The sequence below is a fragment of the Schistocerca gregaria genome, chromosome 10 (genome assembly GCF_023897955.1).
Source record: "Schistocerca gregaria isolate iqSchGreg1 chromosome 10, iqSchGreg1.2, whole genome shotgun sequence".
Taxonomy (NCBI): domain Eukaryota; kingdom Metazoa; phylum Arthropoda; class Insecta; order Orthoptera; family Acrididae; genus Schistocerca; species Schistocerca gregaria.
This window is the reverse complement of record NC_064929.1, coordinates 82,311,718-82,328,197: the sequence shown is the minus strand read 5'-3', so window position 1 is coordinate 82,328,197 and position 16,480 is coordinate 82,311,718. Positions and strand designations below refer to the sequence as shown.

The 16,480-nt window shown below is 40.0% G+C and overlaps 1 protein-coding gene across 5 annotated transcripts in view; it reads right to left on the bottom strand.

Annotated features, from left to right (window-relative positions):
* The window catches only part of LOC126293317 (molybdenum cofactor sulfurase 3), a 151,285-nt gene that overhangs the window by 10,134 nt on the left and 124,671 nt on the right, over window positions 1–16,480 (bottom strand). For all 5 annotated transcript variants that reach the window (XM_049986465.1, XM_049986462.1, XM_049986463.1 and 2 more), the window contains one exon: window positions 9,830–9,934. In XM_049986465.1, coding sequence (XP_049842422.1) covers window positions 9,830–9,934 — 105 coding nt within the window. The remainder of the gene's footprint in view (window positions 1–9,829; window positions 9,935–16,480) is intronic.

The following is a 16,480-nucleotide window of genomic DNA, read 5'->3' as shown; positions in this document are numbered from 1 at the left end:
CAAGACTTACCAAGCGGGAAAGCCCCAGTAGATAGGCACAATAAATAAAACACACACACAGAATTTCAAGCTTTCGCAACCGGCGGCTGCTTCGACAGGAAAGAGGGAAGGAAAAGGAAAGATGAAAGGATGTGGGTTTTAAGGGAGAGGGTAAGGAGTCATTCCAATCCCGCGAGCGGAAAGACTTACCTTAGGGGGAAAAAAGGATAGGTATATACTCGCGCACACACACACACACCCACGCACACACACACACACACACACACACACACACACACGCACGCACGCACGTACGCACACACACACACACACACACACACACACACACACACACACACACACACACACACATATCCATCCATACATACACAGACACAAGCAGACATATTTATGGATATGTGTGTGTGTGTGTGTGTGTGTGTGTGTGTGTGTGTGTGTGTGTGTGTGTGTGTTTGCGCGCATCCCTTCATCTTTTCTTTTCCTTCCCTCTTTCCTGATGAAGCAGCCGCCGGTTGCGAAAGCTCAAAATTCTGCGTGTGTGTTTTATTTATTGTGCCTATCTACCGGCGCTTTCCCGCTTGGTAAGTCTTGGAATCTTTGCTTTTAATATATTTTTCCCATGTGGAAGTTTCTTTCTATTTTATTTACACACTCACATTTGCATATACAAGCCTACAGACATCCACATGCATTCTCTGCATGTGGTTTTATGCACAAATGTGCGAACTTCTGCTAGGAAAAGGGAGAGAGCTGGAAAGTGACTAGTGTGTCTATGCTCCACACATCAGTCAGCTTTAGGCCAGAGGTTCCTTTTCTCTTATTTTACCTGTTGTTCCACCCAGAATTTCTGTAATTTTTTATAATGTTCTCAGTTTTCCTTCTTTACATAATTTTGATGGAATCAGTAAATAAGAGTAAAAAATAAAGCTTTAGATAAAGCTAAACTCATGTATTATAAATTATTTATGAAATAGGGCAAAAGATAACATTAGTTTGTTGTTGTTGTTGTTGTTGTGGTCTTCAGTCCTGAGACTGGTTTGATGCAGCTCTCCATGCTACTCTATCCTGTGCAAGCTTCTTCGTCTCCCAGTACCTACTACAGCCTACATCGTTATGAATCTGATTAGTGTATTCATTTCTTGGTCTCCCTCTACGATTTTTTCACTCCACACTGCCCTCCAATGCTAAATTTGTGATCCCTTGATGCCTCAGAACATGTCCTAGCAACCGGTCCCTTCTTCTCGTCAAGTTGTGCCACAAGCTCCTCTTCTCCCCAATTCTATTCAATACCTCCTCATTAGTTATGTGATCTACCCATCTAACCGCAATGGTCGCAGGTTCGAATCCTCCCTTGGGCATGGATGTGTGTGATGTCCTTAGGTTAGTTAGGTTTTAGTAGCTCTAAGTTCTAGGGTACTGATGACCTCAGAAGTTAAGTCCCATAGTGCTCAGAGCCATTTGAACCTTTCATGTCCCTCGACTCTTATAACTGCCATTTGGTTTCTGTACAAATTGTAAATAGCCTTTCGCTCCCTGTATTTTACCCCTGCCACCTTCAGAATTTGAAAGAGAGTATTCCAGTCAACATTGTCAAAACCTTTCTGTAAGTCTACAAATCTATAAACATAGGTTTGCCTTCCCTTAATCTTTCTTCTGAGATAAGTCTTAGGGTCAGTATTGCCTCACATGTCCCAACATTTCTACGGAATCCAAACTGATCTTCCCCGAGGTCAGCTTCTACTAGTTTTTCCATTCGTCAGTAAAGAATTCGCGTTAGAATTTTGCAGCTGTGACTTATTAAAGTAATAGTTTGGTAATTTTCACATCTGTCAACACCTGCTTTCTTTGGGATTGGAATTATTATATTCTTCTTGAAGTCTGAGGGTATTTCGCCTGTCTCATACATCTTGCTCACCAGATGGTAGAGTTTCGTCAGGACTGGCTCTCCCAAGGCTGTCAGTAGTTCTAATAGAATGTTGTCTACTCCGGGGCCCTTATTTCGACTCAGGTCTTTCAGTGTTCTGTCAAACTCTTCACGCAGTATCATATCTACCATTTCACCTCCATCAACATCCTCTTCCATTTCCATGATATTGTCCTCAAGTACGTCACCCTTGTATAGACCCTCTATATAGTACTTCCACATTTCTGATTTCCCTTCTTTGCTTAGAACTGGTTTTCCATCTGAGCTTTTGATATTCATTCAAGTGGTTCTCTTTTCTCTGAAGGTCTCTAATTCTCCTGTAGGCTGTATCTATCTTACCCCTAGTGAGAGAAGCCTCTACATCCTTACATTTGTCCTGTAGCCATGCCTGCTTAGCCATTTTGCACTACCTGTCAATCTCATTTTTGAGACGTTTGTATTCCTTTTTGCCTGCTTCATTTACTGCACTTTTTTTTTATATTTTCTCCTTTCATCAATTAAATTCAGTATTTTTTTCTGTTACCCAAGGATTTCTACTAGCCCTCGTCTTTTTACCTACTTGATCCTGTGCTGCCTTCACTACTTCATCCCTCAAAGCTACCCATTCTTCTTCCGCTGAATTTCTTTCCCCCATTCCTGTCAGTTGTTCCCTTATGCTCTCCATGAAACTCTGTACAACCTCTGCTTTAGTCAGTTTATCCAGGTTCCATCTCCTTAAATTCCCACCTTTTTGCAGTTTCTTCAGTTTTAACCTACAGTTCATAACCAATAGATTGTGGTCAGAATCCACATGTGCCTCTGGAAATGTCTTAAAATTTAAAACCTGGTCCTAAATCTCTGTCTTACCATTATATAATCTATCTGAAACCTGTCAGTATCTCCAGGCTTCTTCCATGTATACAACCTTCTATCATGATTGTTGAACCAAGTGTTAGCTATGATTAGTTGTGCTCTGTGCAAAATTCTACCAGGCGGCTTCCTCTTTCATTTCTTACCACCAATCCATATTCACCTACTACGTTTCCTTCTCTCCCTTTTCCTACTCTTTTCCTACTGCCGAATTCCAGTCACCCATGACTATTAAATTTTCGTCTCCCTTCACAATCTGATTTCTTCAATATCTTCGTCATCTGCAGAGGTAGTTGGGATACAAACTTGTACTACTGTAGTAAGCGTGGGCTTCGTGTCTATCTTGGCCACAATAATGCGTTCACCATGCTGTTTGTAGTAGCTTACTCGCACTCCTATTTTCCTATTCATTATTAAACCTACTCCTGCATTACCCCTATTTGATTTTGTGTTTATAACCCTGTAGTCACCCTGAAGTCTTGTTCCTCCTTCCACCGAACTTGACTAATTCCCACTATATCCAACTTTAACCTATTCATTTCACTTTTTAAATTTTCTAACCTACCTGCCTGATTACGGGATCTGACATTCCACGCGCCAATACGTAGAACGCCAGTTTTCTTTCTGCTGATAACGACATCCTCTTGAGTAGTTCCTGCCCGGAGATCCGAATGGGGGACTATTTTACTTTCGGAATATTTTACCCATGAGGATGCCATCATCATTTAATCATACAGTAAAGCTGCATGCCCTCGGGAAAAATTACGGCCATAGTTTCCCCTTGCTTTCAGTGTTACAAGGCCAGATCAGTCAATCATCAAGACTGTTGCCCTTGCAACTACTGAAAAGGCTGCTGCCCCTCTTCAGGAACCACACGTTTGTCTGACCTCTCAACAGATACCCCTCCATTGTGGTTGCACCTACGATACGGCTAACTGTATCACTGAGGAATGCAAGCCTCCCCACCAACGGCAAGGTCCATGGTTCAAGGGGGAGGGGGGGGGGACATAAGTTTACTGAAAATAAATTGACATTTAACTGCAATTCAACACACTGCATGCAGTTTCTGACATGAAACTCTTACTGAATCAAAATTATACTGTTCCAAGGTTATCAAACAACCAGTGGAGTCGAACATCTTAAATTCTTAGGACTGAAAATCGATATTAAAAGCTGTCTTGTAAGTATCACAGTCAGGGTCTTGTGAAGAAACTAGATACTGCCTTCTTTACTATGAGTGTAATATACCCCCCCCCCCCTCTCTCTCTCTCTCTCTCTCTCTCTCTCTCTCTTTCTCTCTCTCTCACTCATATCAATAAGTTTGTTTACTTCAAGTATTTTCCCTCTATTATGTTCTATGGTGCGAAAAGGACAAACTATTATTAAGTTGGGCTCCGGTGTCGAGAGGCATTAGCCATGTGTGTGTGTGTGTGTGTGTGTGTGTGTGTGTGTGTGTGTGTGTGTGTGTGTGTTTTCCTATTTTGGAAGGAGAACATTTTTGTCTCAAAGCTTACATGTTTAGCAGTCTTTTTCATTGTGCCCGTCTGCAGCTCAATGCTTCCTGTATGCAGTGAGTAGGAATCTATCCTTTTCATATTGTTGTTATTTCTATTGTTTGATACTCTATGGAAGCTGTTTTCAAAGTGGAGGGCAGAGAATAACAGAAGAGGGCTCCATCTTACAGTGAAATGTGTATATTTTAGATTATGTAAGAAAAAGATTTCCAGTGAACAAATTTTGCAGTGTCAGAGTCTTATGTCCATGAACCACCATTAATTAGCCATCTTGTTTCACAGGAACTGACCAGGAGATCATGTCAGCAGGAATTCTGAGAAAAGCTATGAGTAATATTTCATCACACAGCCTCTGTCAACGATCACTGCACAGTTAGCTAGCTACATTTAACAACCAGTAATGACAATAAGCCAACTGAAAATATGCCTGCCACTGCCTCGCAACAACAACTGCAAGAATAGATTTTTAATCACGTCATTGTGACTGTCTATTAAATTTGTAGCAGATTTCCAGACCCAGTTTAAAGGTAGTGAGATAACTAGAAGCTGAATTCTTGTGCATGTTCATTGGAAGTACATAACCGGATTTGAAATAAAGTGATACAAGTTCTGCCATTCTCATGGATGAGTGGCTCGTTGACAGAGGTAACAAGACATCCCATAGAAGTGATTCACCTAGTGTCTCTTTTGCTCAAAATGATGCAGTTCTGATAAAGATAAAGATGCAATTCTAAAAAAGAAAAAGACTCAAATTTAATCAACGAACATTCTTTCGCATCTTTCTCTGTTCCTATCAGCAATGTTAGTTCTAGATGCAGAATTGTGTGTAAGTGTATAAATATCAAGTTCATTATTTGACATAGGCTTTACCAGCACACTTTTGAATGAGGAATGACCACAGTGTGTTCTTTGTTGTGAAATTTTTGCCAACAATCGCTTGAAACCTTAATTAAGAGATCTGCAGACAAAACTTCCAGATGACGTAAATAAACCTGTTGAATCTTTTAGGTGTCATGAGCAACAACTAAAATGAAATATTAGGTCCTTCAATAAAAGGGCATCAGTTCCTAAGAAAGCCCTAAGAACATTCCTAGAGGTAGCCAGTTTATTTGCAAAATACAAATCATCACATACTACTGGTGAAAAATTACATCCTCCTGCAGCTGTAAAAGTGTGCAAAATTGTACACGGAGAAAGGTTTCCCAAGAGTCTGAAGTTGATACCACTCTCAGGTGGTAACATGGCTCATTGTATTGATGAAATAGCTGCTGACATGAAAAATCAATTGCTGCTGCACCTTTGTGACAGCCCAAAATTCACCCTCCAATTTGGTAACAGCACTGCTATCAGTAATCCTGCCCAGCTTCCTGTTTCTGAACACTACTGTTATGAAAATGAAATGCTTGAGGACTATCTATTGTGTAAAGTTCTGGAAGAAAGGACTACAGGTGAAGGTAATTTCTTCCTTGTGAATTCTATTTTTATTGACAATGATGGGCAAGTTGTGTTGCTATATGAACTGATGGGTGACAGCATTTATCAGAACTAAAAGTGGGTTCATTGCAAGTGGGTGTACTGTTTTTCGATCTGTAAAATTAACACACTACTTGATACATAGGAAAACATTGATTTCTAAATAGTACAAGTGGAAGTCAACAAACTGATGAATAATACAGTTAGTGTTGTAAATTTTGTGAAACCACGAGCTTTAAACACTACATTATTTTCCAATCTTTGCAATGATATGGGTTCTACTCGCGATTGGCTTCTACTAATACTCTGATTGTCTTGTGGTACAGTTCTTTGTGTTGTGGAGCTCAAGGATGAACTTGGTCTTTTTCTATTGAACAGCAGTCCTACTACACACATCAAAAAAGTTTTGCATCACCACAGTTCAGAGAATTCCGGAACCTGTACAGAAAATTGGAATAGAGATCAATATAAACATCATTTCCGCCCTTTTTATTGCTCACGAAAACCACACACTGCATGTTGTACCACCATACAGCGAGACCTTCAGAGGTGGTGGTCCAGACTGCTGTACACACCGATACCTCTAATACCCAGTCTGGTTAAAGGCATATGCGACACTCATTGGTGAAGAGAACATGATGCCAATCTTGAATGGTCCATTCAGCATGTTGTTGTGCCCATCTGTACCATGCTGCATGGTGTCGTGGCTGCAAAGACGGATCACGCCATGGACATCAGAGTGAAGTTGCACATCATGCAGCCTATTGTGCACGTCCTGTGACTGTATGAAAAGCATTATTCAATATGGTGCGTTGCTGTCAGAGCTGCTCTGAGTTATAATCCATAGGTAGTGAGCAGTCATCCACTGCAGTAGTGTCCCTTTGGCGCCCTGAGTGGGGCATGTCACCGACAGTACCTGTCTCTCTGTAGCTCCTCGATGTCCGAACAACATCACTTTGGTTCACTCTGAGATGCCTGGACACTTCCCCTGTTGAGAGCCCTTCCTGGCACAAAGTAACAATGCGGACACTGTCAGACTGTGGTATTGACCGTCTAGACATGGTTGAACTACAGACAACACGAGCTGTGTACCTCCTTCCTGGTGGAATGACTGGAACTGAACAGCTGTCAGACCCCCTCCATCTAATAGATGCTGTTCATGCATGGTTGTTTACGTCTTTGGGCGGGTTTAGTGACATCTCTGAACAGTCAAAGGGACTGTGTCTGTGACACAATATCCACAGTCAACATCTATCTTCAGGAGTTCTGGGAACCAGGATGTGTGTATATCGGTTCTGTTTCTGGATGAGAAATGGTTTCTAGTAATGTGCTACTTGTCATAACATGCTACTTGTCAATGTTTTTGAGGAACTGAATGTCCTTAACATATCGCTTCAAGGCCGAAACAGAATTGTGTGAGTCAACATTTTTGGGCCCCAAGATTCATCTAAGAATGAAATTTATTTCTTCACAAATTCAGACACGCACATAACACTAACTGTGAATGTGTCGGAAAATTTCCATATTTCGAACTTTGTACATTTTTACTCTTGTTTATTTCCGTTTTGGATGATCAGTTTGAATCAGCTTTTATACTGGCATTTAAATGTTGACTATTGTCCTATTATCATTCATATGTCGTCATCTTTCAAATTAAAACATTCTAACAGAATTAAAAGAAATATAGATGGAAATAGTTAACCTTTAACCTACCAACTAATTTCTGAACTAATAATGCTCAGTTCCAATAACTATACATGCCGCCATGGTTATTTATGAACAAGTTGTGCTTGTTAACTTTAACCCTATGTGAATAATACAAATTCATGCTAATCAAAAACAATTCTGACATCATCAAAAGATTCCCCCTCATCATTAACATTGTTGTTGCAACTGATAGTTGCAATAATTATACAGAAGTAAATAGATACTGTGGGGCATATTAAAAATAGGCGATTTTGGGGGGGGGGGGGGCGGGGGGGCAGCTAGAAAATAATTTATGTTTCAGAAGGGGGGCGCAACAGAGTAAGTTTCAGAAAGTTTCTGCAGCAACTCTATGCATTCACGAAGATTATTACTGACCCAGAAAACGGCAAACAGAAACATCCATGGTGTCAGTTTGCAAACTTTGTGCAGTCTGTGATGAAGCAAACAAGGATAATTTTACTTCCACTCTTGTTTTTCCATATGCCTCCTTAAAATTCATTGTTTCATTTTGACTAATTACCATTAACACAAGTGAGTATAATCTGCACTTTCATAGTAGAGAAAGGTTGGCCCTCAGTTTTAAAGAATATAATACCAGATCTAATTTCGTATTTAGTTTTATGTATGTAATTGATTTTCTAATTTATTTTGACTGTTCCTTGTTAGTATCTTTCATTATAGGGCAAAATCAGTAATAATTTCGTAACTTAAATTCTATTGTTGATGTATAAACAAATATAAATTCTGTATCAATTATAAACATTTGGAGAAACAACTACTAGTAATCTTACAGTAACCATTTGGCTCTCTTCGAAAACATGTTAGCAAAAGTAATTAACAGTTTTGTCAAAAGTATTGTTTGCATAATGATATTTGTTAATTTCATGATGTAAACAAATAATTCAGCTTAACCCTCATAGTACAAGAAACTGTTGAAAAGATTAAATTTACCGATTTATTCAGTTAATTTAATGAATTAAGTTTTAATTGTAATTTTTGTAAATTAAACAACGAACAATGTGAAGTTTCAGTATTGCGAGGACATGTAAGGGCCCAATTTTCGGTCACGAGACAGTCAGTCCATGGCCAATGAGAAACCTGTGTCGGTTAGAATGACAATGATGCCTCAACTTAACTGTGAAATAAGTGTTACACAATTATGCCGGGTGTTAAAAAAATGATAGAGTCTGCTCCATATGTACCTTTCTATTCTTCAAGAACAGTGAACTTAGTGGTTAGTTTTTTACTGCTCGTAGATGTTCAATAGTAAACTATTTTAGCAGTATGTGGAGGTTTGCCTGTTAACTATTAATGAGGCTTCTGGAAAGTTTAAACAATAGTGCACTGGCCATACGTATATAACTGTGTATTATTGGGGAGTTGTGAACAGTGAAAGTAAGAGACTGTGAAATGCAACTGTGCGTCTGTCGGCTACATCATTTACAGCAGACAGTAGTTGCACTTCCACAATCCATTTGTACAGGTGTAGCTTAGAGGGTTGCACTGTAACATATTATTTATTGTATATGACACTGAATTATGTAGTGAATTGTTGCTTGAACAAATAGCTTTAACTTACATTGTCCCACAGTGTGTGCTGAATTAAATTAAAATTGTAGCTTTTTCCACTTCCGTTTGTCAAGACAAATCCACATTAATGAATGAGAAGAAAAATGTTTATAGGAAACAAATTATGTGAAGTATGAGAAGTTTTACTGCTACAAATATCTCCTCAGAAAACAGAAATGCAGCCGCCTTTATGATCAGAATATAATCCATCACCATGCCTTACTTTGCATACTGACATTCCATGATGTAATATGGGGTATTAACTCATGAGTCACATATAGTGCACTACTTAATGGGTGCAGTTAAAATCACATTCCCAAACATTATCTTCCTCATGAGATTTGTTGTTGATGACATACTCTTGTTTAGAAGTCACAGCTGTAGCTACTCACAGTACAACATACAAAGAAACAGTCTAAAAGTGGGAAACACATCGTTATTGGCCATTCAGAAAAGAATGTGTCACTCTTCAGAATACTCTGATACACTTAATAATAAGCTGCATAGCTTGAGCCTAAATTTAACAATGCTGTTGGCTAAATCCTCTTATTTTCTACGGGTATGCTCAAGATACATTTAATGCTGTTATTACTGCAATTTACTAAAATTAAGAAAATGGAGGTAATATTGTTCTCATAAAAAGGACAAAGTAACTGGATCCAGGCATCATGAATAAAAATGATTCTACAGAGAAATCATTATAGTTACTAATAGACCACAGCTATTACCTTCACATTGACACTAATTTGAAATAAAAATTTTATTCGTATAGTGGCGTATTCCAAACACATACCTTAAAATCCACAGATCCTATACACAAAGTTTTCCACTCATTTTCCTCAAATGCATCTGTACTCTCTACAACCAAGTTGCTGCGAAATCTTTCCAATAGACCTTCCTGGAACATGAAGTGAGCACATTGTTACTTAGAAATACTATCTGACAGTAACACAAAGTATTTCAACAATAGCATCAGGTTAAAACAATCTCAAGGAAGCTTTTCTTTGAGTGTTATTTCAAACAGACTGTTGATATGACACTCAAAAAAGAAAATAAAAAACAAGCAAGAAAATGAACATATACAAATGACAGCTCCACCAATGCACTGCCCTTTTATATCTCGTGTATGCGATACTTACTGCCATCTGTATACGGGCATATCGCTACACCACACCTCAGTGTATTGTGAACTTAAGAGATTTATCAACATTAGTACAAAAGGCTGGAGGGAGGAAAATTATACTGGCATAGCACTTTATAGAGGAAACCAGATGCAGATATGCATCTGTATAGCAGAATGTGAATGCCATGTTGAATGAACAAATATTCAGGCAACACAACACATGGTTAAACAGAATACCATAATGATTTTGGGCACCCTATAAAAATTTATGTTACCATGATGCTTATAAGGCAGCTACAAACATGGACACACAAAATAAGTGTGTCATTTGCAGTCTCGAAGGGCTGCAGCATTGACAGCATCTACGTCGACTGCGCCTGGCTTGCTGCACACCATTCACAGCAGTGCAAGCCACAGAACTTTTAAATCTGCCATCAGTGGGGTGTGGTAGAGCTCTCTCTTCCGTCGCTCACAATCTCCAATAGGGGCACCACCAGATGATTCTGAACTGACACGACCTCACTGCCCACAACTCTGACTGGCCGGCACATCTTTTTAAGCGGCCACAATTCAGAGGTTCACCCAGATCTAGTGGATGTACTGACTTGTCAACATTAGTACAAAAGGCTTGAGCGAGGAAAATTACATCGACGTAGCAGTACACTACTAAGCATTATTAAATTCGTGTATCAGAATTCGATGTTATCTGTTATAATCGAGAACTTTTCTCTATTCGTGTATTACTCAGCTCCACAGAAGAACCTGCAGCACTTCAAATTTATATATATTCAATTATTAAGTGTACATATGATAAATAAACTTATTGATGTGTTATTTTTTTATAGATGTCTGATTGCTTTTATCAGTCATCTCTACTACTGACCCATCTATTAGTGACTAGTTTGGGGTTTTCTGTCTATTGGTCCCAAGTCTGTTTTTTTCCACAAACTGGCGACAAGTTTAGTTTTTCGACTCACTGGGAATGAGTCTGGTGCTTTTACTGTAGCACTGATTGGCAGCAGTAACATTTTCACAATTTTTTTGTGGCAAACACAACTGTTTTACAGCATCTTTAAATCTGTGTAGGCAGTGGCAACCTCTGGAGAGCAGTCACTCACTGGACTTATTCAGTTTGAGCCAACAAATTACCTTCTTGTTATCAGCTATTAGCAGAATGACAGATGCACAACAAACCCAGCAAACAGCAGCTGAAGTATAGCCAGGTGCCACCTCCTTCACCCCTAGGCTCTTTTGGTGCACAACAAGAGGAATGTACAAAGTACTGTTTCCAGCTCGAGCGACATTTCGCACAGTTCAACAAATTGGGCAAATTCGTGTTTTCAATTGTGTCACAAGTTGATCCTACAGTAGAACCCCAAACCTTACCTTAATACACATTAGAAGTTTCTTGTCTTCAAGTTGATTATTCTGGTAAGCAAGCACTGCAAGCTTTTCCCATCAATTCTCAGCAGATTGCAGCACAGGCTACTGAACACACTCAGTCACTACGATTGCTGAATTACTGCATTTAGATTAGTTGGAGCTTAATGCAAAATCAATCTCACCTGCAGTAGAACACATATCCCATGCATGACACAACAGCCTTTCTCTTCAGAATGGTGTCATTTTATTGCACCTCATAATGAACCAATGCGAGTTGTAAGTCCTACATTTTTTGCAACAATGTAGAGGACATTGGGAAATCATTAGAACTAATCAATATTGTTTGTGTTTCAGGCTGGATAAGCCAACAGTAGATATGACTCACCCACTGCTCTGCATGCACGTATAACCAAGCACCACTGAGGCATGACTTTTCAATTTTCCTCGACCTGACAGTCCTCCGCTATATTTTCATACCGATTTTGCTTGGTCCCTTCTGGAATGCACCATGGATCATCATCACTGATCCCTACAGCAAATATTCATTTGTCATTCCAATGCATTTTGCCAATGATGCTTCCACTGTCATTTGCATCTATCTTTTGCTTATGTGGTTTGCCACAAACAATTGTTTTGGACAACAATCCAATTTTTTGTCAGAATTTCAACAATTTAGCAACAAAATGGAATTCAACATATCCGAACAGTATTGTTCTCTCCTCAATTGAATGGTGAAGCCGAACGTTTCATTCACACTTTCAAGGCTTAGGGTGTTCAAACTTTGTGCTTTGCACTCGAGAGAAAATGCTTTGCTGTTGCTCACGATGCTTCACCAGCAGAACTCTTACACAGTCATTGCTGCCACACTCTGCTGTATTTTTTTCATCTGCATCACTCTATTTCTGACACAAACTCTGCAACGAACTTCAACACGAAGGATAAAATTTCTGTCATATGTGTAACGAGCCTCACAAATGGAAATCCAGTGTTGTGATTCAGATGTCCAGCTGTGACCATTATACCATTATACCATTCATGGCGCATCGGGCACCCGTCGAGGGCACAAAGCCAACTATGCTTCCACAACTGTAGTGATCCTGGAGCAGATTTTTGTTCTTCAGTCATGTTGTCAACAACAGAACCTGCTGCTGCCTCAAGCACCCCTAGCCAGTGTCCGACATCTGGGTGCACGGGTCTTCCAACAACTCTGCCACGGAGATGGAGATCGGCTTCTGACCACCTCTGCAGCTGCTACCACCCCCGTAGCCACTGCCACCTTTGCAGATGCTGCATCCATCATCGTTCGCACCGACAACAGCCATGGACATTGAGCCTACATTAGGTGTAGAGCTTTCTGCCTTATCAGTAGCACCGAGGCTGCACTCACCCATGCCATTAGATGGATGTCCTACCTCCAATTTTTCAGCAGATTTTTTTCTTATGATTTGTGAGACGAATGTTGGGATGCGGGTTGGTTGGTGCACAATTTTGTGGGGGGAGGAATTTGGTTCTGACAACACCTTCATCGGCCACACCCAATGCACCAGACGTTGCTCACAGCTACATGAGAAGCCACTTTTAAATATCTCACTAGCTTGCTGCCAGTTGAACTAACTCCTCGGTAGCTTGAAATATCTGAAGGGAAGTGCCACATGTACGTGCCACCAGAGGCTACTGAATTGACATGACCTCACTGCCTGTGACCCTGACTGGTTGGTGCATCTTTTCGAACAGCTGAAATTCAGAACTTTATTCAGACAGTTATCTTTTAGACTTATCAACATTAGTACAGAGAACTGCAGTGAGGAAAATTACACCTATGTAGCACTACATTAATAAGCTTTACTAATATTCAAAGACTATCAGAGTGCATCAGCATTCAATATTATTTGTTACAATCGAGACCTTTTCTCTCTTTGTATATAACTCAGCACTAATGAAGAACCTACAGCACTTCAAAGTTATGTAGTTTCGATTATCAAGTTTACATATTGTAAATAACCATGAACCATGAACCTTGCCATTGGTGGGGAGGCCTGCGTGCCTCAACGATACAGATAGCCATACCGTAGGTGCAACCACAGCGGAGGGGTATCTGTTGAGGGGCCAGACAAACGTGTGGTTCCTGAAGAGGGGCAGAAGCCTTTTCAGTAGTTGCAGGGGCAACAGTCTGGATGATTGACTGATCTGGCCTTGTAACACTAACCAAAATGGCCTTGCTATTCTGGTACTGCGAACGGCTGAAAGCAAGGGGAAACTACAGCCGTAATTTTTCCTGAGGGCATGCAGCTTTACTGTATGATTAAATAATGATGGTGTCCTCTTGGGTAAAATATTCCAGAGATAAAATAGTCCCCCATTCGGAATTCCGGGCAGGGACTACTCAGGAGGACGTCGTTATCAGGAGAAAGAAAACTGGCGTTCTACGGATCGGACCGTGGAATGTCAGATCTCTTAATCGGATAGGTAGGTTAGAAAATTTAAAAAGGGAAATGGATACCAAACTACTGAAAAGGCTGCTGCCCCTCTTCAGGAACCACACGTTTGTCTGGCCCCTCAACAGATACCCCTCCGCTGTGGTTGCACCTACGGTATGGCTATCTGTATCATTGAGGCACGCAAGCCTCCCCACCAACGGCAAGGTCCATGGTTCATGGTGATTTACAATATGTAAACTTAATAATCGAAACTACAAAGCAAAGTTAGATATAGTGGGAATTAGTGAAGTTCGGTGGCAAGAGGAACAAGACTTCTGGTCAGGTGAATAAAGGGTTATAAATACAAAATCAGGCAGGGGTAATGCAGGTGTAGGTTTAATAATGAATTAAAAAATAGGAGTATGGGTAAGCTACTACAAACAGCATAATTAACACATTATTGTGGCCAAGATAAACACAAAGCCCACACCTACTACAGTAGTACAAGTTTATATGCCAACTAGCTCTGCAGATGATGAAGAAATTGAAGAAATGTATGATGAGATGAAAGAAATTATTCAGGTAGTGAAGGGCGATGAAAATTTAATAGTCATGGGTGACTGGAATTCGTCTGTAGGAAAAGGGAGAGAAGGAAACGTAGTAGGTGAATATGGAATGGGAGTAAGAAATGAAAGAGGAAACCGCCTGGTAGAATTTTGCGCAGAGCATAACTTAATCACAGCTAACACTTGGTTTAAGAAACATGAAAAAAGGTTGTATACATGGAAGAAGCCTGGAGATACTGACAGGTTTCAGATAGATTATATAATGGTAAGACACAGATTTAGGAACCAGGTTTTAAATTGTAAGACATTTCCAGGGGCAGATGTGGTCTCTGACCACAATCTATTGGTTATGAACTGTAGATTAAAACTGAAGAAACTGCAAAAAGGTGGGAATTTAAGGAGATGGGACCTGGATAAACTGACTAAACCAGAGGTTGTACAGAGTTTCAGGGAGAGCATAAGGGAACAATTGAGAGGATTGGGGGAAAGAAATACAGTAGAAGAGGAATGGGTAGATTTGAGGGATGAAATAGTGAAGGCAGCAAAGGATCAAGTAGGTAAAAAGACGAGGGCTAGTAGGAACTCTTGGGTAACAGAAGAAATATTGAATTTAACTGATGAAAGGAGAAAATATAAAAATGCAGTAAATGAAGCAGGCAAAAAGGAATACAAACGTCTCAAAAATGAGATCGACAGGAAGTGCAAAATGGCTAAGCAGGTATGGCTAGAGGACAAATGTAAAGGATGTAGAGGCTATTCTCACTAGGGGTAAGATAGATACTGCTTACAGGAAAATTAGAGAGACCTTTGGAGATAAGAGAACCACTTGAATGAATATCAAGAGCTTTGATGGAAACCCAGTTCTAAGAAAAGAACGGAAAGCAGAAAGGTGGAAGGAGTATATAGAGGGTCTATACAAGGGCAACGTACTTGGGGACAATATTATCGAAATGGAAGAGGAGGTAGATGAAGTTGAAATGGGAGTTATGATACTGCGTGAAAAGTTTGACAGAGCACTGAAAGACCTCAGTCGAAACAAGGCACCCGGAGTAGACAGCATTCTATTAGAACTACTGACAGCCTTGGGAGAGCCAGTCCTGACAAAACTCTACCATATGGTGAGCAAGATGTATGAGACAGGCGAAATACCCTCAGACGTCAAGAAGAATATAATAATTCCGATCCAAAAGAAAGCAGGTGTTGACAGATGTGAAAATTTCCAAACTATGAGTTTAATAAGCCACAGCTGCAAAATACTAACCCGAATTCTTTACAGACAAATGGAAAAACTGATAGAAGCCGACCTCGAGGAAGATCAGTTTGGATTCCGTAGAAATGTTGGAACACGTGAGGCAATACTAACCCTACGGCTTATCTTAGAAGAAAGATTAAGGAAAGGCAAACCTACCTGCATTTGTAGGCTTGGAGAAAGCTTTTGACAATTTTGATTGGAATACTCTCTTTCAAATTCTGAAGGTGGCAGGGGTAAAATACAGGGAGCGAAAGGCTATTTACAATTTGTACAGAAACCAGTTGGCAGTTATAAGAGTTGAGGGCTATGAAAGGGAAGTAGTGGTTGGGAAGGGAGTGAGACAGGGTTGTAGCCTATTCCCGATGTTATTCAATCCATATATTGAGCAAGCGATAAAGGAAACAAAAGAAAATTTTGGAGTAGGTATTGTAATCCATGGAGAAGAAATAAAAACCTTGAGGTTCGCCGATGACATTGTAATTCTGTCAGAGACAGCAAAGGACTTAGAAGAGCAGTTGAACGGAATGGACAGTGTCTTGATAGGGGGATATAATATGAACAGCAACAAAAGCAAAATGAGGATAATGGAATGTAGTCGAATTAAATCTGGTGATGCTTAGGGAATTAGAGTAGGAAATGAGACACTTGAAGTAGTAATGGAGTTTTGCTATTTGGGGAGCAAAATAACTGATGATGGTCGAAG